This window comes from Helicoverpa zea, chromosome 3 (assembly GCF_022581195.2).
Source record: "Helicoverpa zea isolate HzStark_Cry1AcR chromosome 3, ilHelZeax1.1, whole genome shotgun sequence".
Classification (NCBI taxonomy): domain Eukaryota; kingdom Metazoa; phylum Arthropoda; class Insecta; order Lepidoptera; family Noctuidae; genus Helicoverpa; species Helicoverpa zea.
The window spans coordinates 10,746,885-10,769,308 of record NC_061454.1 but is presented as its reverse complement, the minus strand read 5'-3'; the positions used below and the strand labels follow the sequence as shown (position 1 = coordinate 10,769,308).

The window sequence follows — 22,424 nt, the reverse complement described above, 5'->3', positions numbered from 1 at the left end:
AAATACTCCTAAAAGCACTGCACCTGATGCTGTCTAGCTAATAGGTAATACCACTTGGCCTTCACCATCAAAAATTAGCTAATCTTGAACCTAATATTAATTCTTACAATAATTTTAGTTACCCAGTCTGCTGCTCCCAGGGAACTGTTCAGAAGATAAGTAGTGAACGTTTTCGAGGTCACCCAGTTTCATTTTTCCTACTCTGTTATCGTATGCAGCGTTATGCTTTTTACATCTGGTTTAGGTAGGAATAATATGGTATATGGTTAGGTATCATAATTTCTTACACCAGGCAATTTTCACGATTTCTTACCATCATCACCTGCTTTGCCTTTTCCCGCCTATGCTGGGGTCAGCTTCCAGTGCAACGGGGCAGCGACTGCCCATCTGACGTCCCCAACCCAGTTCTCGGAGCCCGGTTTCCCATATCATCATCCTCCTGCCCTTATGTCAATTTTATTTGGAGTCGGCGCAGCATGTGTTCTACTTCTATACTATCTGCCTTCATCTCACAAGTAACATTCTTTCTAACCATATCGACTTTCACACAGCCCATCCATTCGTTTCTTTAGTGGTCCCCCCTTCCATTATATCCATCCACGTCCATGACCAAAAACTGGGTTTCCCACAATGCCTGAATAATATTTATATGATATCAAAGAACGAACCATCATTAAAGTCTTTTCAGATTCGAATTTGATTTTGTCTAATAAAACATTAACAAATTTACGTAGATACTGTCAAAACGCTTCATTGATAGCGTAGGTACTAGGATATCTAAGAATAAATTGGTATCAAAACAAAAATACTTGTTCGTGCCAAAAAGAAAGCTTTACTCAAATCCATTTGATATTTTATTTTGCACGTTGCATGCATACGAGTAGAATGTAATCGTCCTTGACTTCTAACTTTATGGTGATTACGGTACTTGCCTAATAGCTTGTGTAGGTACGAGTATACGTAACGTAGGCTCGGTATACATAGCTATGTGTAGTGACGTTCGATGCAGACACCGCCCTTCCAATCCGGGGCGGCCGGAGCGTCAGGCGCCGCGCCGACCGCCCGTCCTAATTGCTTAGCAACGGAAGTTAGGGCAATAAATATGCACTTTTTCAAATTGGACCAAGCAACGGACAGACTCCTACAAACCTTTTGTTAAATTAGCAAGGGCGATTTTTTATTCGTATAAAAATGAAACCACTTTGTACTAAAACGATAAATCTTTATTGGACATAGTCTCATTTCTGCATTTTATATTATAACACAAATAAATCTGTATTTTACGTATTGTTCGAATATCACAATTTTTAATAGTATTAATATTATCTGTCATGATTCTTAATACTGTGGGCGCGTGTGAAACACGTCCGTCAGGAACTTCGCGTAATTTCCCAGATCTTGATAATTTTGTCTTCACCGGCCGTTATCAATGTTTTTGAGATCTCGTCGAAATAGACGTTGTTGATGGAGTCTGAAACAAAACACATTTTAAAATGAAAAACGTGGGGAAAACTACTCATGAAATAGGGGAGATATTATTTTTTCAGTAGTGGCACAGGTATAAATAAAAAGGTAATGAGTACCTACGCTACAGATAAGTTCATGTCTTATAGAGTAATTAAAAAAAAAACAGCTTAGGTACGGGACGCAAAAGTACAATCGACCAAAAAGATGTCTTAGTTATATTTCGAGCTGCATAATTTTTTCAATGAATATTAAATTCAAAATATTTTATTTAAATACTAGCTTCTGCCAGCGGTTTCACCCGCATCCCGTGGGAACTATTTCCCATACCGGGATAAAAAGTAGCCTATAGCCTTCCTCGATAAATGGGCTATCTAACATTAAAAGAAATTTTCAAATCGGACCAGTAGTTCCTGAGATTAGCGCGTTCAAACAAACAAACAAACTCTTCAGCTTTATAATATTTTATTTAAATATTAAAACTAAATCCCGAGCGACATAATTGTTAGATCGGTAAAAATATTTATGTCGGCATAAACAAATATAATTTGGATATCGTCATTCTATTTTGTAATAAATTTAGAACTAGGTAACAGCACAGCACACGCTTCAATTTTAATGGTTTTTCTAACAGCACGTGTATTCTCTCTGCCTACGGTACGACCGATATTATCGATTTTAGAGGCAGGTTTAAATAGAAGATTTTTTGCAATACTTTGTTTTTTTTTTCTATATCAAACTTGATGCAGCACGAGACTTTAAATTACTTTAATTCACTTTTCAAGAAAAGTGATAGTTAGTACAACGTGGCTAATGAAACGCAAAGAAATAAATGCCTAATAAGAAAAAATGATAATGATACCTAACAATGACAAGCTGCGACACGGAAACATAGTTTGTAACAAAAACTTTGTGAGGAATATCCCCCAGCCGACTAATGTCACTCGAGATTGTTTGTTTCACAATACTTGTTTATATTTTTCATCCACAATGTTTAATCATAACAAATAAATAGTACCTACATCAATATAAAAATAAACTTCTCAACAACAACTTCTACAGAGAAGGAAACAAAAATCTGTAAATTCTGCAAATGTTTGTGGTTATTTGACCATGAATTATTTGAAAAACATTTTACACAACAAATTGAGATGACTCACAAAAATAATATGTTAAAAGTTTATACACAGGCGTGTGTCCCTATCAAATCTCTAATAACTGTATTAACACATGACAAAATGTTAAACTACTAAACCACTTTTCATAAGTACCAATTGTAGTAGTAGACATGCAGGGACGTCTGCTGATGAAAAAAATGTCGCAAGAACCTAAGCTCTTATCGTACTAACATTATAAAGTCATAAATCACGCTCAGTGTGGATAGCCCATTTATCGAGGATGGCTATAATTTTCATCCCGGTGCGCGAAGTAGGTAGTTCTCAGGAGAATCTCTTGAAACCGCTGGTGGCAGCTAGTCCATCCATGTTTGGCGTTTCAGTGAGATACTTAGCATCAACCGTTCACCTTTCTAAATGAGCGTAAGGGGAAATCAACCTTAGTCACCCTGTTCTATAGTACACATGTGACGCCCATCAGACGGTGATGGCATACTTACCACTATGAGCGGAGTGTTCACTGGTCTGCGTGGCAGTGAGCATGTTCCACTGCAGCAGCGAGCCGTCGCCGCAGCCGAGCCACAGCACGCTGCCGCCGTCCCAGCACAGTGAGGTCACAGCCTCCGGCATATGTTTCTGATATACCTGGTGACAAAAGACGGAATTAAATGACGATTCACAGGTTATTGTACGATATGGTCAATAATGTATCATAACCTGTGAACCAATCATATATTCGAGATAGGGTATCTCACTATTTAGACTAAAAAGTAACTGGTGCTTGTAAAAAAGGATATTTTTGGCAAATTAAAATTAAGTGTTCTATAGAAAAATATATACATAGATAGAGTAAAATAAGAGACCTATATTTCAGGATATATTTTCGATTACACAGCCAGTCAAAATGTCCTTACTGAGTCAAAATGATGATATCTTCTACTTCCGTGTTCTTCCAGTAAGCTTTTAGACATTGAGATAAAGAACAACACAACCAAGGAGAATTTGTATAAAAGAACTGATAAAACTTAGTTAACGACTTCATGCAGGTATATTAAGAATGCATAGTCATTGTTTTCTTACTAGCCAGATAAGAAACTTCGTACAAAGAAAGAAAAATGAATGTAAAGTATCACTAGGTTTTTACTCCAATAATATACTTTTACTGCAGGGAATTCACAGTACGGACCGAAAATTTAACTAATACAGTGGAAGATGCTGTTGCCGATGGCAATAGTCAACAAAAGACAACCAAGCATTGTGGAGGTCAGGCAGACCTATAGGTAGCCGTTATATGATATTCAGCTGGCAGACCTAAAATATCGTAAAGTAAACTTACCTAAGCATTTTGTCGGTATATGGGGTACCATGTAGACCAATAGGACCATTTCGGAATATTAGGTCATATAAAGAAGCAAACTCACCGAATCCAAAACACTAAGATCAGTGACCCTCATATCGCCATCGCTGCAGGCAGTCACAACCCTGTCCCCCGAAGGTACGAAGCAGACGCCAGTGTCGGATGATGTATGCACACTCAATTTGTTGACGAGCTCCTTGGTTATGTAGCCCCAAAGACCCACTTCGGGATATTATTATAAGTTATTTTAAATAGCAAACTCACCGAATCCAAAACACTAAGATCAGTGACCCTCATATCGCCATCACTGCAGGCAGTCACAACCCTGTCTCCCGAAGGTACGAAGCAGACACCGGTGACGGATGAGGTATGCACACTCATCTTGTTGACAAGCTCCTTCGTGGTGTAATCCCATAGAAACACTTCGCCATCTCCCGTGCCAGCTATCACGTCGATCTCGTGGCGACGCCGCCTTGGAATATAAGGATTTTTTTTTTAATTTTGGAACATTTTTTTTTTTTGTTTGTGGGAGGTGGGTATGTAGAGAGAAGGTTTGTTGTGTGTTGATGTTGAAGATTTCATGTCTACAAAGTCCTGGATTTACTGTAATATTTACTATACAATATGATATTTTTTGTTTGTATACATGTTACGATGAAATAGCTAAGGCATTTTAGATGTAATTGGTTTTAGGCAATGCTGTCATTTTTATATTTTTTGTCGAGAAAAAGTACTCATGTGAGTAGCTTTATTTTAGTAAGTAGGTAAGTATGTTTTTATCCCGGTGTGTTAAGTAGATCCTTCAAGATGCAGGTAAAACCGCGGGATAATCCAGTCAAAAATGTGAAATAAAACTAATTTAGCATATTTTTTAGTTTCTATGAATATTTATAACTCAAACAAAGTAGGTCCTTCTACAATTATTTACCGCGTATCCTCACGAAATCTGGCGTGGCAACTTTCTAAAATGATCATTAAATTTGTTCTAAAGACCAAAGTTACCACATAACGGCGATTACACATATGATATACATAAAAATGAATATAGTCTGTGACAGTATCACTGACCTAAACATATACAGACTATTGAACAAATTAATCTGCATAATACATATAAGATATATGAAACTAGCTGTTTTGACCTGGTTTCAACCGCATCCCGAGGGATCTTCTGCCCCTGCCCAGACAAAATATAGACCAAGTTACTCGAGTATAATGAAGCTTTCCGAAAGTCAAAGTATTTTACAAGGCTGTTAAAATCAAAATCATAACTCATTAATTCTAACTTGGCTGCAAAACAGCACTTTTCGAACGTCAAAAAAATTACAAAGGACAGTCCCCAAAACGCCCACCCTTCACTACTTCAGTTCAGTAGTTTCGAGCCTAGAGGACACACAAACGAAGACGAACAATAAATGTTTTTTTTTTTATACGATTAGTTTAGACATAAAAATATATGCAGTCTGTGACAGTATCACTGACCTAGACATATACAGACTATATTTGACCATCTATTCTGCATAATACATATAAGATTAGATAGATAGATATACAAAATTGAAGTCGCTCCAAGAATGACTGATAGTAAAAGTAGATTCGGTTTTTGGGCAAGCCGTTGTGACCTCCAATCGACACTATTTGACTTTTTAACTATCTCATTGTTTTCCATATAAGTCTAGATCTAGATTAATTCTTCAATGTATAACACTATACATTTAGCATGTAGTTCCACCTGCGTCCTGAGAGAACTACTTCCTGCACCCAGATAAAAAGTAACCATAGCCTTTCTCGATAAATAGGCTGACTGACACTTTTTTTTTTCAAATCAGTCCAGTAGTTCCTGAGATTACAGCGTGCAAACGAAATAACTCATTAGCTTTAATACATGTAGGTAAGTATATTTTAAGCTTTACCTGTACGTAAGACTGGTTATTTTTCCATCATGATCAAATTCTGCTTTTAATCCACGAAGGGCTTGTCCGGTCCTGCCAACATTACCCCAAACACGTACCACGCCGTCCCATCCGCCAGATATCAACAAGCGTTCTAAAATACACACCAAATTGTTCATTTAATTCAGTTTTATTCAAAAACAAGTTATAAAGAATACATTATTAGAATATTAGTAGGTCATTCTGTAAAAAGCTGAGCAAAACAAACCTTTTTCGAGCCACAACAAACAGCTGACCGAGTCATCATGCGCGCGAAAACTTTCCACTACTCTGCCGTACTCTACGTCATATAAATATCTGTAAGTTAGGGTTAACAGTTTAGTACTGAAAGCGTATACAACAGTCATACGATTATGATACGAAAATAACTTTACATTTCATTGTCCCATGAGCCAACCGCTACGGTATTGTCATCGACCATCACACACGAGCTTAGAGGCGTTGAACTCAAAATAACGCTCCTTATTTGCTTCCTTTGTACTGTGTCATATACTTTGAGAGTGCCATCCTTTCCCACAGAAATGACCCTGTTCTCACACCGAATAGCACACGTCACCGCTCCTTTATGCAGTTGCAACACATCGATACATTCCATCTTATAAGAAACATAGTCGTCTAAATAAGACAGGGGCTTCGCAATGTGCGGTGTTATTTTTCTAACGTGCGGTTTAGTGAAGAGTTGTTTTGGCACTTGTCCAAATTCCATTATTTGCACCTCTAGTGCGTGCCTGTCGTTCATATCGTAAATACATTCGAGATTGACCGCTCCTTCGTAGCACACGTGGTGAAACACTGCAATTGAAATGTTAACTTTTTTTAGAATGTTTTTTTAACACATTTACTACTAGCATACTGAGCTAGAAATGAAAAGGAATGATCATTTTAACTAGATCGCGTAATGCGTTTAAGACTATTTTTATTTTGCCATTAAGACGCTGCAGAGAATATTTATACTGGCCACTTCAGTTAATAAATACAGGCAATTTGTAGTGCGAAGTGATTGTACAGATGACATTAAACAATGTAAATCGATTTGTAGATAAAAAGAGACTTGATTACGTTAATCAAACCGGGCTTTTATCTTATATTTATCGCGCACTTCACGTAGTAGTATCGTGACTCATATTCAAATGGCGACATATTATATTCACCTGTATATTTTGTTCAGAGTATTTGTATCGTCAGAAGTGAATGTTTTATTTATGTGGATTATCTTATGATCCAACCTTCACTAATGATAGTTAAAGCATGACAAGTGAAACCTTCAAGGTCGATGTTTAAAGCGATCTATTAATACACACCATTGTAAGCCTTGACGGCCTCCTCGCCGCGTTGTCTGTACCCAAATATGAGGTCTATCCATAAATGCAAGTGTTTGCATACATATTCTGACTCCAGGGCTTCTCTCAGTTTTAGTACAAAGTCTTCAGGGGACGAGGCCCATGGTGGTAGTGCTACATTGTTAACTTTACTCCCATCGTGTCGTTCGCCGAAATTGATTTCGTATTGATTCACCAAAAAGTCCCCTTTTCCCTCTGTGTCGTAGAACTCGGGTACTAATTCCTGAAAACATTTTTTTTTTTTTGAGAAAGCAGGTATGTTTTGGACCAATAAACAATTTGGTGTACAAAAAAATATTATATTGATAGTACTAGGTTTCGAGACTTTGTATTAGACTTCCTTAACTTTGTTATTTACCTTAAAATCCGACATATTCCTCAAACAATTGTTATAAACATCTTTAACAGAATTGAACATTCTATCTGGATGATCGAATCTACCGTTTTGTAAACACAGCATATATTTAGGGTATTTCCGCACCTGAAAATCGAGATCAAGTTTTTAATTCACAAGTTCTTGCACAATATAATTAGCATATTGGCGGTAACAAGAAAAGTTATCATTTTAAAATACATTCATTGGATTATGCGCGTTTATATAACTTAAATATTGATGTTACTGATTACCAGACTTTGGTAGAAGCTTGTTGACCATGAAGAGTTTGCGCTCTACTTAACGCTAATTTATATTGTAAAATGTTCTATAGCCTCCTATAGAGCATTCGAACATTGTATCAAAAACTTAAATGTCTTATTATGAAGAGGTTTAACAAAAAACTGTTTACAATAAAAAAATATTTTCACTAATATACCTATTTTTTTACCAAGTCTGTGAAATACTATGCTGAACACCGCATAGAAATCGGTACAGCCTAACATGAGATAATCGGACACAAACATACATACATTAAAGGTCAACCTAAGAAAATCAGGAAAAGGTCACAACTGCTACCAGGAAAATATGTAATAAGATAACTTACTAAATAAAATAAAACAAGGCCAGGAGCCGAATAATGAGATCCATATAAAAATTTCGGTTCAGTCATTTCATAGTATCTTTCTTTGAGTTTCTCCAGTCTGTCTGGGTTTAGGGCTCCCATTGGTTTCGAGAGGTCCCTGAATGTGTCTGGGTTAGTTAGGTCTAAAGTTTCTGAAGTGTAGTCGGCAACTACCCAGGGAAATACTGGGTATTGGGTGAGATCATTCTTGCTCCTATCTGCAAGGCTGAAAACAATATTAAAATAATAAAAATACATAATTTTCAGGTAAAAAAATTGTGGTGTTATGCAGGTACATACCAATTTAAATACATCAAATAATCATAATTTGATACAAGTCCATTTTGCCACTGTAATGTCATTTCTTCAGTGTGCACCTTCTCCAACTGTACATTTGGAGAATCTTCTAGAATCTTGTATATTCTGTCTCTGTCTCTTTCAGATTGAAATGTCACATATATGTGAGGAACTGAGCTCTCTTCTGCACTGTATATTTCTAGCCCCTGAAACAATATTTAGAAATTATGATTTTGTTCTTTTCTAAAATAAAAACAAAAAGCAATCATTCAAAAGTAGGTTTTAGTAAAACAAATGGGTAGTGATCTGTTTACAAAATGTCACAAATATCTACCATGCCCAAACCATTCTACTCTAATTTATAATACAATCTACTGCAAAAAAATAAGTACATAAAACACAGATACATACAACTTGCCTTAGTAAAAATCTTCTTTTGTACATCCTTCGTAAGTGGCCCAGTTTCAACTTAAGAATGGGACTCTGAAAATAATATTACAAAGCATTAACTTTATCATTATAACTGTAGTTTCACAGAACAATAGAATATTAAATCTTGATATACACACTGCTATAGTTGAGTCAACATTCAATGTTGATAGTGGTATCTAAGTAAACAGAGCTGAAAGCATGTGTCACCCCACTCCCTTTATAGCAATTACATAATAAGGCTCAAATATTACTGTATACTACATATTTTAATCATTAATAGGCCTGATATCCTGTTTTATATCTCCACCAAAAATTAATCAGTTTTTCCATATTTTCATTATTTTTATGATTAAAAATGAATAACCTAAATAACTTTAAACTTGTTTTTACATTGAAAACTAACAAACAATTGCCATTTAGTCACTGATTGTTTTACCATTAATTGTATTAATTGCTTCATAATATAAATGCTACTGTTATGTGTGATAAGTATGAGTAATAATTGAATAATAATACCTACACCCTCAACATTACTGAATGGCTGGAAGTATATTGTAGTTGGGGTCAAAGCCAGCTTGCCCTGATGTCTGACAAGTGGGGATATCTTCTCAGCTTGTAGTTCACATACAATCTGTTCAGTAAAGTCATCCATCATGACTGGGTCAAACTCCATCCTCATGTACCTTGAGTGGAGGATCGTAGCTATCATGCTATTATGTTCAGGAGCGTGGAGAGTGGAAGCCCTTTGCAACTGCTGCATCTGGCTCAAGCATTCATCGGCTGATGCAAAGTCAAAGAAAACATAAAAGTCTTTATCTTCATAAATAAATTTGTATGGTGCCAGTATGTTCTCTTCAAGCATTTCAGCATACATCTTCATTCTAACTCTGATGACATTATTGTTTTCATCAACTATTGAGATATCAGCACAATCTTTGAACTGCATTTTGATGAGAGGGAACACCCAATCCCTGGGCTCGAATACCAGGGACTTGGAACATAGTTTCAACCGTCCTTGCTTAGCATTCTCGTTCTTCAATTTATCATCATTTAGGGTACAAGAAAAATCTTCGAAATATATTTCTCCAGGTTCCAATAGCAACATTGAAAACCTGTAAAACAGGTTATTACAAACAGAGGCAGAATAATCGAAAATTATAACTTACATACAAAGTTACTTTTTGAAGTGTAAATGATATGTTTACATACAGTATTACATTGATTTATGTAAACTACTTTTTACCATTCAATACCTACTACTAGCTATTTTACGATTATTATTGATTGGTAGAAAGTCATTTAAAGATTAGCTCTACAGATTTTGCCCTACTAAAAGATTTATAACACCACTTTGCATTGAGACCGTTACAATATTGCACAATGCCGAGTGAGTCATTTCGTTCAGGCAGGAGATATTTCAGTAAGCCATAGAAACAAATGTAGGTAGATTATTCAGATATAAATCTTACCTCGACTTGTCCATCTTGAAAATGGAATTTCCTGAAATAGACACTCCGATAATTCTAGTAACACAACTTTCATCAGTTAATTTAATAATACTTTAATCGGCGCGGTATAAATAAACAGACAGAACTTTCGCCTTGTTTATTGTTTACCGCTTTGTTTGATTCCAGATGTTGAAATGTGCTGTCCAATGTCAAATTCTGACATGATAATGTCACATTGACAGTAAGTTCGGTTTTCTTAGGTTGGTAACTCCTGGAAGGGAAGGTCCAGAAACCAAACACACAAGAGAAATCACTTCGCATGAGATATAGGTATGGGCGGCGTCTCTCTCTACGACGACTATCTATATTACTTCCATAATATGAATTTATGATTTATTCCATTTATCCATAATATTATCAGCTGACTGGTTTTTACCCCCTAATTGAACATCTGTGGTTCATTATTCTATTGTTTGACAGCTGATTTTTAAACATGACATGGCATTTTATTTGACTTGGCGCGACTTTTCAATTTGCGATTTGGTGTGTGAAACATTTTCAGATGTTAAAATTAACTTTATCAAACATGCAAGACGATAAAAATGCAATATTTCAAATGCGTTTTCCTCAGAAACTGTGGTATTTATTAAATTTACGAACAGATGCTATTCTGTGGGGTGGAACGGGTAGAACTATATTGCTAAACTATCGCATCCTTCATAACTATTTACAATGCGACCACTCAATATTTAAAACCACTAATATTTCAAGCTTTGTTAGGCAGCTCAACCTGTACGGGTTTCGAAAGGTTACATCACATTTGCAGGATCCTTTATGTAATTCTAGTAACCCATATATGCATGAATATGTTCATGACTACTTTCAGTATGGTAAACCCGAGTTACTTAACAAAATAACAAGGAAAGCTCTTGCTATGAAAAGAAATTTTAAACCTAAGGTATACAGTTCCTAACTATGTATCAAGGAAGACCAATATTGTTTCTTTGTATAATATGCAGGGATAAGTACTTACCTTACAATTTAATACTGTTTGCAGAATCTCTATAGCAATGTTGAACAATTGCTTTACTTGACACCACTGCAAAAGGCTCGCCGTGCTCTACGCATGGCTTTGAAGAAAGCAGCACAGGATTTATTTGTACAAAATTCACCAAAGCACTTTTGTAATCTTAAGTTTGAATGTGAAGGTAACCATCTTGTTTGTTTTGAGACTAGAGCAACAGTTACTGAATTTTAAAAAATTACATGAATATGTTCTAAACCTTACAGATTCACAAGATGATTACTGTGAAGATGAAGAGAATATTGAATTTGACTGGTTGATACCCAATGATAATGCAAACACAGAAAAAGTGTTGCCAGACCCAGGTTTACTGTCCTTACTCTTTATACACCTATTTATGTCCAATCCTTACATCCTTCTGATCCATTCCTTTCCACAGCTAATGTCCCAGCTCCTCAAAATGAGCCCACAATTGCTGAAGACACTAGCACATACAGGTAAACTTTCATACTGCATACTTGTTCTGATACTAAGGTGGCGTATTGAACAATTATGTATTTAATTGTTCATTTTTTATAGAGAAACATCTCAAGATAGCTTGATGAATTTTTCTGATGAAGCATGTCAACAGAACAATGATAATTTCCCAGCTCAGTTTCTTAGCATGCCTGAACTTGATCCGGAACCTTCTGGAGACAACTCTGGTGTTGAATTACTAGCAGAGTTTAACATTGACAATGACACAGATCAAGGCATAGCAAGAAAGATAGATGGTAAAGAAATTGATCACAATTCTCTGAATTGTGTTCTACCCTCAATAAGCAATGATCACATTGATGATGTCTACAAGGCTGAGGTAAGCACTTGTTTCATTATCAAAGTTCCACCTTCTCAAAGTATCTATATTGCAGCAAAATAATGTTTCACTTTAGTTATCAAATGTTTTTCAGAAAAATAATGAAAACTCTGATCACTACCATGGAGAATGGGACCAAATGTTCAATGATATCATGATAAATAGAGGACCCAACCAAGAGTGCGGATCTGATTTGAAAGAATTATATTCTCAGATCTCGAAAACCATAGATCTACTTAATTCTTAAGTATTTAAAATGAAGTTAAAAGAAAACTCGTATTTAATTTCCTTAAAAACATGTATTAGTTATTATATAGAAAAGTGTAACACATTACTATGTTATTACTTCTTCTGTTTTTTCTTCTCTGCTTCTTCCTCCTTCTCCTTTTCTATAATGGACACATATGAACTGATGGTATCAGAGTCCAACATCTGCATTGGTTGGCCACGCCTCATGACTGCTATTTCGAGGTTCTTTTGTCCAGACTGAACCACTTCAAGTAGAGCACGAATGGCAAGCTGAAACATGGAAAAATAATTATTAAAACCATTGCAAAACTGGGCATGCAATGAAACTCCCAAAAATTTAAAGTAAAGGAATGAAATCTTCTATCTTCATCAAAAAACAAAGTAGTTATATTTTAGGGTTACCAAACCTATTTACGAAACAGTACCAAAATATATCCACATTAAAAAAATATATATTTCAATTCTCTTTCTAGGATGTCAATATCAACTGTGACAATAAAAGGGTTGAAAAAAAACTAAAATATTGACAGTAGTACCACGGGTAGTTTTTTGTTGCCCGTGGTACTACCAGACCGCTTGGTAGTACTACGGGAAGAAAAATTTGCCCGTGGTACTACTGCTAGTACTATTGGTAGTACCACGGGCAACAAACGCTTCTATAGCAGTTATAGATGTCCAGGTAAATGCTATGCAAGTTTATAATAATAGGCTTTCTTTCTTAGAATAAGGTTTGCTGTTAGAATACTCGTCATCTTTTCTAAAATGTATTGTATCTATAGGTAGTGTGTGCAATATTACTTCATAAGTGTTATGGCTATTTTGTAAATAGACCTGAATACATTTAAAATTTTAAATACCTTAAAATTGCCTCCTAGTTTTAAATCAAGCTATAAACTAACTACAATCTAAAATAAACATAAAGGCATGTATTAAGTAACTTGTTGAGTGTTAGGTGTCAAAGTGCTCCTGTGTGTATATAGGATAGTAAAACACCTGGTACAATATTTACCTTAACAGCACCATTTTCTGTTGCAACTTCATCGGCAGTGTAGTTCTTCTCTAAGAATTCTCTTACAGTCTTTGCTGATCTACCCGTAGCGTTAGCCTTCCATTCATAGTAAATACCTGATGGCTCAGTTTGGAACAAGTGAGGGAAACCATCGTAATCGAAGCCCCCGATCAGACAAGAAATACCGAAAGGTCGACGACCATTACTTTGAGTGTACTTCTGTTTAAGTCCTGCTATGTATCTAGTGATATATTCCAAAGTTACAGGATCTTCAACAGTCAACTTATGCGACTGACACTCAATTTGGGCCCTGTTGATGAGGATTCTTGCATCGGCAGTCAATCCGGCAAATGCCATTACGACATGGTCATCCAGAAGACAGATCTTTCTCACAGTCCTTTCTTCTTGCAATTTTGCCACTGATTTCTTTTCAACTCCTAAGACGACCACATCAGCGCCTCTGACACCGACCTGAAAGAAGAAAATAGGTTGCAACAATTGAAATACATGCATAAAAAGCAGATCTCGTATAACCAATAATGTTCAAATAGGTACCGCTGTCGATCCTTTGCGTACGGCTTCCTGTGCATATTCTACTTGAAGTAAATGACCATCTGGTGAAAATACGGTAATAGCTCTGTCGTATCTCGCAGACATTTTCTTGTTTAGTTAGAATACAAATATTTTACAAATCACTCTCAGTAAACTATTCACTCGCCGCAAACTTTATAGTGATGTATACAGACGATGACACTTTTATTTTACTACTCGAATGACTGAAATCGATTAACAAATCGACAACATCATGGCTTTTAATCGTTTCCCACAAATATACATTGACTTGCTTGCAACTTTGCGTTTTGTTATTTTTTCTATATAAAAGCTGTTAAAAAGTTAAATACATTCTTCAGATGAAAGTTATCTGACGGTTGAAAAATTGAGAATGACTGCATGCATGTTAGCCTTATCGATGTTGTGTTAAAATCGATTATGAGGGCATCACTACTCCCAGGATGACAACGGTATTTCGATAAAAAAATCGTTCAGAAATATAAAATGTATTGGTTGATCTACAACGTGCTTTTGTTTAAGCGCAGCGTTCCCATATTTTAAATACTTTTCGTTTTGTACAGCTACATGATTTAACTAATATCAATTTTTAAGTTTTCTGCAATTATTTCAAGATACATTTTGACGAAATCATTAATCTGAGGGTAAATTATTGTCAAATGAATGTTGCTATTAGTAAAATCGAAACCGTCAATAGAAAAATGTCAAAGATTTTGAAATCCAAAAAACTTAGGCAATATGGCGGCGGCTACTAGCGACTTTGAGCCGTGGCTGAGTGAAAAGTTGAGATCGCTTAAAACTGACGAAGGAGTATTCGGATCATACATATCAGGTATTTTAGAAAGCGAAGACAGTGTGGATGAGAAAAAAGACGCTTTAGAAGGCATACTTTCTGAGATAGTGGTAAGTATCAACTGGTACTAGGCATGGTTTACACATCTATTTCTCTAATTTAATGCTATAATCAACAGGAAAAGGACATTTCAACTCACATAGATGAGATTATAGAGAAATGGGAATCATGCCGGCCGAAAGAAGAAACCCCAAAGCCAGTAACAGATGTAGATGTTCGACTAGCGAAATTGTTAGAATCTCAAGCTCCAGCTACAACAACTCGACGAGAATACACCGAAGAAGAAAAAAAGATTCGTGAAGCAATACTGTCTCAGTATAGTCAGCTCTCTGACAATGAGGTACCTAATAAACAATAGTAACTACTAAAAGTACTACTTAAGAACTTGGAAGAGGTTATAAATTCACCATACCATGCTATTTAGTACGATATTTTTTGCTACTGACAAATTCCCTATTCGTTTTTCAGGAAGACGTTGTGCAAGAAGAAGAGGCTGTTGGTCCGGACTTAGTAAAGAATACAAATGCTGCAGATGTTCAAGCTGCAGCTCGAGAGCGCCGTGAACAAGCCAGACTTGATGCCCAGAAGAAGAAGGAAAAAGACAAAGAAGATAGGTATACATCTTTCTTGCTTTATAACTTGTTTAGGTGCCTTGACACGTCTTAATCTATATCAGATTTCAGTATTATTACAACCTTAGTTTATTACTATATAATCAAATATCTATTTTTGCATTTCAGAGAAAAACAAAAGCAGCTAAAGGAAGAGAAAAAAGAAAAACGTAAGACACAGAAAGGTGAAAGGAAAAGGTAGCGAACTATCAGAATGAATATGTTTGGCTGTTCAACTCTGCTTTGTGAATGTGATATTAAAGTCCTGTTAATATTGCTCAATATTGCACAAACGCAAGCTGAACAATCATATACCCATGTGTCTTAGTATGTTTAATCTGTTTTTTATATGATGCAATCTGTTTAGTTTAATGAAAATGGTCATTTGCAACTAATACAGATATCAACCATTTTAATTTTGCAAAAATATTGCTGGAATAACAATTTGGGAAGTTTCTTTGTTTTCTATTACTTTTATATGAAATTGCTGATCCAATGTAATAATGAACTTGTTGACATAATAATTGTTAATTATTTGTACGAGTGAATTTTAATATGTTGATCTATATGGTAAAGTTTCCTGTCTTATCATTATGTACAATTGTTATTAAATTTTAAAATGTACTTGAAACTTCCTTACTGAATTGTGTACTCTTGGAACACAACTTATTAATGAATGGTGCTCAATTTGTTCCTTCTTGTATGAACTATTTTCAGTTATTAGTTGCATTATTGACCATACACAATTCTTTTTACATTTTACTACTTTCAAAATTGAAACAAAAAAAATAATTTATGACACAACTTTTGAGAACTGTTTTCATGTAAATTGAGTTTAATAAGCTGAATATAATGAAAATTTTGAGTAATTTATTATTATTTGTATTGTTTTTATCCATCAACAGAAAAGGGTAAAATAGTAAAATACCATGTAATTATTAACATAAATATACTTAGACTACAAATATCAACATTGCTAATACCGAAATATTCAAATGTCGCTTAACTTTAGGCAGCACTAATAATATTAAAATTAAGTGATGTTTGTATATTTGGGCATATCTTCTGTCACTGCAGTATTTTATACCTCTGTATTGAAATAGTGAATGTGTACAGTAAAAGGTGAATGTAATTAATGCCATATAGCCCCCAATGGTAATTATTAATTTCATTTTCTCCATAATATTTTCATATTTCACTGTACACAAATTTATTATGCTTTTAGTCATTATCATAGTTGTTATTTATTATAATGCAATACATGTGTTATAATTCAATAAAATCACATGTGTATGTAATATACTATATTGTTTTATTTATATGTAAGTATCACAACAACAAATACATTTACTTTCTGTATAACATAATATGAAAAGGCGTTCTTGTTCAAATAAGACCTATTCTAGTAATATGTAGAAAACACAAAATCACAGTAAATAAGTTCAAATATGCATGTAAAATAGTTAACTCAATAATAATATTTGCAAAAAAATGCATTTAAAAACAATTTAAAATTGTAATCAAAATTATGTTGCATTGACTAGCATGAGTCATCTGATGACATGTTTACGTAACAACATCTTGTGGCCTATCACAGATTGCTAAGTAAATTGATAGTTTACAGTTAATCATTATCAACTATGATAAAATTTTGAGCACCACCAGCAAATATTTGTGTAATTTTAGAGTCTTCATCTATTTCTAAAGGCACTAGAGTAGGTTGCAGGACATTGTTGCCAATATCAATGCCTGTGTTGAAGTGCTCATTCCATCCCCATGCCCACAGGGTGTTGTCTGTTGCTAGACAAATGGTGTGCTCTGATCCCACTGCAACATCTTGCACTTGTCTGCCATCTGAAATTTTTTTATTGTCTTTGTTTAGTGTTGCAAAAAAAACGTTTTTTTTCTAGTGTGAAAAAACACCTTGAAAAAAAACCAGATAAAAAACTGTTTTTTTTCTGGGCCTTGTTTTTTTCAAGAGTATAATAACTCTAAAATTGTTAGGGCATTTACCGTTAAAGATTAATACTTAAGGTTACATAATAGTCTTAGATTTATTCTTGAATCTACGGTACTTTTCTGATAAAACAGAACCAAATTTCATGAAAATATTGGCAACATTCATTGATATTAACTCAACGAAAGGGAAATTTTGAAAATTGAACTAAAAAGTAGGCTAGAAAAAAAACAACGATGCAAAGTTTTTTTTCATGTTTTTTTTCAATAAAGTGAAAGAAAACAAATCGTTTTTTTTTCATTTTACATCACTATCTTTGTTACAAGGTTATTATTTAAATATTCTAATATCTATATACCCTTTTTTGAGTCTGTAAGTAAATGTATTCTCTTGGCAAGCATTTTGGACATCTGAACAGTTAGCACTAACCTGGTAACTTGATATGTGTGAATGTTCCTGAAGGCACTGCTTTATCAGTGCCAAGCTGTCCACAGTTATTCCTGCCCCAAGCTATAAGAGTACCATCTTCTAACCATAACAACGCATTAGTCCAACCACTTAATAACTTTTTAACTCCCTGTTTTATACCTATATCTATTTTATTAGGTTTGAATATTTTTTTATATTTTTCTGAAGACAGCAGCAACTGGCCATGTTTGTTATCTCCCCATACATAAAGTGCTCTCTCCTCAGAGCACCACGCTACTGTATGGTTTTGGCCACATGCTATGTGAGAAATTTTACCCACACCATCCACTTTCTGGAACCTGTCAGAGGACAAAATTTCGTTTCCTAACCCAAGTTGACCATGCCTGCCTCCTCCTGTAGTCCACACTTCACCCTTGGAGTTAACTATAGCTGTGTGCCTTAGACCCATAGAAACCAGAACAGCATTCACTGGAAGTCTTATTGGCTTCATTATATCTGAAAAATATTCTTTAGGTGTTGATGGTATACCCAGTTGCCCAAAAGCATTGGAACCCCATACAATCAAGAAATGGTCATCTGTTACTCCACAGCTGAAGTCCCATCCGCATACAATATTTGTAAATTTAATGCCACTCAAAGCCCATGTTCTTTCAAAATTATGTACTTCTGTTTCTCTTGCTAGCTGGAGTTTTGAATTCCATCCACAAGAGTAAAGTTTCCCCTCGTCATCTATCAGAAGTGTGTGTCCACCTCCACAAGAAATTTGTTTTATTTTGGTCTGATATAAGAGCACTTCTACTTTGGTAGGTTTTTCCACTTGCTCACTTGCAGTACCTACACCTAGTTGTCCATGTGAGTTAGCACCCTGAAAGCACATATACAAGGTTTTTAATGAGAAATAACAGCTGAGAACTAATAGTACTTTATTTCCTTAGAAACAGGATTTTGTAATGAGACGCATGTATTTGCCCCATCCTTACTTACCCAAGACCATAGAGCCATATTTAGACCGATTTATGAATATTGATTGACCTATTTTCTTTAAGTCCCTGTATTTATTAATTAATTCAGTTATTATAATAATATAAATAGGTTATGTTTTTATTTAACTACATTTGACATGTTCGTCGTTCTGCTAAGAAATGTCACAAAATTTAATGTCAATCGCAGGACAGATGATTTCTAAATGCCTTGATGGTCAAGGTCCCTTAAACAAAAAATAATAAAATATTAAACAATGAGAATGATGATTACACGACAGGCATAATTTATTTTGTCTAGATGCGCGGTTTAATCCCCAATTTATTTTATGGAAAAATATGTTGTATACTTTTCAACTATGTAGTTTATTGGGCAGGAAAACATCTTGAGGAAACCTGGACTATAAAGTCTGAAATCACCAACCCGCATTGAGCAAGCGTGGTGATTAAGGCCGCGTTTCCATTGACGCGGAGCTGGGCGGAGAGGGGCGGAGAAGAGCGCTGAAAAGTGGTCAGTGTTTCCACTGAAGCGGAGCTGGGCGGAGAGGGGCGGAGAGGAGCGCAGCTGGGCGGAGAAGAGCGATGAAGATTTTGAATGCACCTAGTGACGTAACGAAGACAACTGACACACTGCACGCGAGTCACGCACCGCCCCGCTCCGCACCGCTCCATGCCGCCCCGCTGTCCTCCGCTCTGCACCCCAATGCTCGCTGTCCTCCGCACTGCACCAACTCGATGTATGAATATTCGCTCAGCTCTGCTCCACCCCGCTCGTACTGTTTCCATTGAAGCGGAGCGGAGATTTCAAGCATAGTCATTGGTCAATTTGTGCACCGCTAAGCTCCTCTCCGCCCCGCTCCGCGTCAATGGAAACGCGGCCTAATGCTCAATCCCTCTCCGTGTGAGAGGAGGCCTGTGCCCAGCTGTGGGACGATAAAAAGGCTGTAACAGTAACAGTTTATTGGGCAGACTGTAATTTGAATAATGACTTTGACACTATCCAGCCAGTTGGACAGTTGACATTGACACTTGTCAGTTATTTTATTTGTAAACATTGTGTATTTGTGTTGTGAGAAATGGTGAGAAAATTATAATTTTAACGTAAACTTTAAATTTGTGGCATTAATACTTATATTCCCACTTCCATCTATATATTGGTGAACTTCGAACACCTCCTTTTAACATGGTAACTTTATGAAATTGTTAGCTATTGCCATTAATTGTTACGTTGCGCCCGCATTTTAGCATTGATTGAATTGAAAAGCGAGTATTCACCTATTTTTATCCTGAAAATATGCTTGCAAAGGTGGAAGGAAAATGGAATCATCTAAAAGGCATGCAACAGCTGCTCAAGTAACTGCATTGATGGATTTCATGCAGGAACATTCAGATGTTGCCAAGGGGCTTCTCAATTCAGGACTTGAAAGAGAAGATCTAGAGGCACAATGGCAAGACTTGACGGCTACGCTAAACTCTATGGGTGGAGCTGTGAAATCTGTTGATAAATGGAAACAGGTAAAACAATTTGTTCTTATGTTGATGGAGTGCCTGTATTGCCTCATCATGTACAGACTGCATTGCTTGCAAATAATACACATAAGTAGTACAGCAGCAATAGTAATAATTTACCTACTATGATTTTGTATGTTTAATGTACTAAAATAATTGTTGGTGTGTAGACTTGGCGTGATCTAAAATCAAACACAAAGAAGAGAGCTCTAAAACAGCAGTCTCTTTGTGACACTAGTGGTGGACTTAGTTCAGAAGGAAGTGGGGATGCATCACAGAGCATAGACAATGAAAATTATGTACCTCCTCAGAAAAGATGCGGTAATTATGATTCAAAAACTGTGCTAGAGATAGTTTATCCAGAAAATTATAAAAATTTTACTTTTTGCTCATATTTAAATTATAAAGTAATGGAAATGAATGTAATGTTTATGTAATTTTGTTATTTATTACTAAATATTTCTGGTAATTATTTTTCAGCCTCCTTCGATGAAGAGATTATCAAAATAGAAAGAGACAAATTAGAATTTGAAAGAGAGTATAAAATTCAGAAAATTGAAGTACTATCAAGGTGAGTTTCTAACAAGATTCACATTAAAATTTAATGTTATTTATGGTTGAAATATTTTAAAACTAAGCCCTATTATTTGTTTTGTTTCAGGATAGCAGCAGCTTTAGAGGACTTAGCTAAGAAACAATAAAAACTTTTTTTTACATACTGTATATTTTTATCATCCAACACTTTTTTGATTAGGCTCTGAAGATAGATAAATCCGAAGAGAAAAGCCACCAGTTATGCTCACTATCTCTTTAGTAGTAATTGGGTTTTACAGCTATTTTCCCTCCAATATCAGGTGTATTTGTGATTGTGTTTTGTTACTTAGATTTGTCACAACTAAAGCCAGGTTTTAACTAAAAGTCCACTCCACATTTTTTTCGGCAGTTACTAAAATACTCATCGGATGACAATCCACTGAAAAGCCGATGTGGGACCAGGCAGATTCTCATAGTAACAAATCTATCAAAACCCTTCTCGCGGGAAACAAAGAACCTATTAGAAACGCGGAAATGGCCGTGAACAGATTTGGGATACATACATATATACGCTATATATAATACTTCAAATAAAAGAAATGCGATGTGGTAATGTGTCTCTGGATGCCTACATCATATTTTCCCTTTTTACGTAAATTCTGTCTGTAGTCGTTCCTTCGGTACGTACGTGTTCAAATATATCGCAAACCGATGCCGGCTGCGTGATTAATCACGTCTCATCCGCATCTGTTGAGTTTCAAACTTTCTGCTTGTTTGCGGGATTTGTAGAGAACTCTAGACCTTAACTTGAGAAAGTTTGTTTCGTAAATAATGCATTGATATAAACGATGAGCAGCAAGGTCGATTTTATTCTGGCGTCGCCGGGCTTTGAAATAATTAAACATTATTTTAGTTTTTATGTCTCTTTTATCGCATCGGAACGAAATGCGACATGTCATATTATCCGAGATCCCTGCCGTTCTGCTGACAAACTAAAACGGCCAAGCCGATTTTGGTGAAAAATGTTTACACCAGCTTTCATAAAAAAATCGATTAAAAAACTGGCCGTTCGTTTAAGAGCCACTGTGCTACGAACAGTCACAACGGTCAAACTGAAAGCACCCCTCTTTTTTCATCAGAGGTTAAAACTTCGTTAGTTGTCTCAAATGCTTACTCAGGCGACAACCTACCTATCTAGAAAACACGTTGGTACCCATTTCGTTCTCATTTCAGCAGATCATAAAGATATAAGGAGGGAGGTAGGAAGGCATTCACCTACTTAGTGCTAGCGTAAGCTGCAAAAATGCTGTAGTAACTCACGAGATAATTACCAATTACGGCATTCAATGCAATGTGGTTCAAAAGATAGTATTCGTCTTGGTAATAGCAGCTATCTTAAGTGAACAAATTGGAACTTAAAACGACCAAAGTTGTTCCTGG

The 22,424-nt window shown here is 35.6% G+C and overlaps 6 protein-coding genes across 8 annotated transcripts; 3 read left to right on the top strand and 3 right to left on the bottom strand.

The window, feature by feature from the left end:
• Positions 1-1,205: 1,205 nt before the first annotated feature.
• Positions 1,206-10,603, bottom strand: LOC124646126 (protein FAN-like). The gene is made up of 13 exons (XM_047186205.1): positions 10,425-10,603; positions 9,476-10,067; positions 8,935-9,006; positions 8,527-8,729; positions 8,209-8,452; positions 7,587-7,709; positions 7,190-7,451; positions 6,263-6,680; positions 6,097-6,185; positions 5,850-5,982; positions 4,201-4,408; positions 3,080-3,224; positions 1,206-1,471 (listed from the first exon to the last, which is right to left on the bottom strand). The coding sequence occupies exons 1-13, from the start codon at positions 10,436-10,438 to the stop codon at positions 1,371-1,373; spliced, it is 2,604 nt and encodes an 867-aa protein (XP_047042161.1). The 5' UTR covers positions 10,439-10,603; the 3' UTR covers positions 1,206-1,370.
• Positions 10,604-10,965: 362 nt separating this feature from the next.
• Positions 10,966-12,530, top strand: LOC124646230. The gene is made up of 6 exons (XM_047186339.1): positions 10,966-11,361; positions 11,461-11,611; positions 11,694-11,792; positions 11,867-11,924; positions 12,007-12,283; positions 12,360-12,530. Exons 1-6 carry the CDS (start codon positions 10,966-10,968, stop codon positions 12,528-12,530), a joined length of 1,152 nt encoding a protein of 383 aa, XP_047042295.1.
• Positions 12,531-12,562: 32 nt separating this feature from the next.
• On the bottom strand, positions 12,563-14,291 carry LOC124646229 (proteasome subunit alpha type-7-1). The gene is made up of 3 exons (XM_047186338.1): positions 14,097-14,291; positions 13,542-14,012; positions 12,563-12,802 (listed from the first exon to the last, which is right to left on the bottom strand). The coding sequence occupies exons 1-3, from the start codon at positions 14,196-14,198 to the stop codon at positions 12,626-12,628; spliced, it is 750 nt and encodes a 249-aa protein (XP_047042294.1). The 5' UTR covers positions 14,199-14,291; the 3' UTR covers positions 12,563-12,625.
• A 527-nt stretch (positions 14,292-14,818) lies between these two features.
• LOC124646046 (coiled-coil domain-containing protein 43) lies at positions 14,819-16,877 on the top strand. The gene is made up of 4 exons (XM_047186068.1): positions 14,819-15,014; positions 15,083-15,304; positions 15,433-15,578; positions 15,705-16,877. Exons 1-4 carry the CDS (start codon positions 14,850-14,852, stop codon positions 15,775-15,777), a joined length of 606 nt encoding a protein of 201 aa, XP_047042024.1. The 5' UTR covers positions 14,819-14,849; the 3' UTR covers positions 15,778-16,877.
• On the bottom strand, positions 16,867-19,136 carry LOC124646045 (ultraviolet-B receptor UVR8). Its single transcript, XM_047186067.1, has 3 exons — positions 18,946-19,136; positions 17,962-18,826; positions 16,867-17,429 (listed from the first exon to the last, which is right to left on the bottom strand). The coding sequence occupies exons 1-3, from the start codon at positions 18,961-18,963 to the stop codon at positions 17,200-17,202; spliced, it is 1,113 nt and encodes a 370-aa protein (XP_047042023.1). The 5' UTR covers positions 18,964-19,136; the 3' UTR covers positions 16,867-17,199.
• A 787-nt stretch (positions 19,137-19,923) lies between these two features.
• On the top strand, positions 19,924-21,168 carry LOC124646022. Of its 3 annotated transcripts, none has more exons than XM_047186037.1 (5): positions 19,924-20,020; positions 20,248-20,456; positions 20,621-20,771; positions 20,931-21,021; positions 21,112-21,168. In XM_047186037.1, exons 2-5 carry the CDS (start codon positions 20,259-20,261, stop codon positions 21,149-21,151), a joined length of 480 nt encoding a protein of 159 aa, XP_047041993.1. In that variant the 5' UTR covers positions 19,924-20,020; positions 20,248-20,258; the 3' UTR covers positions 21,152-21,168. The 3 variants fall into 3 exon arrangements, with proteins under 3 accessions (XP_047041993.1, XP_047041994.1, XP_047041992.1); XM_047186038.1 differs by lacking the exon at positions 19,924-20,020 and adding an exon at positions 20,112-20,127; XM_047186036.1 differs by lacking the exon at positions 19,924-20,020 and having other exon boundaries at positions 20,147-20,456.
• Positions 21,169-22,424: the final 1,256 nt, after the last annotated feature.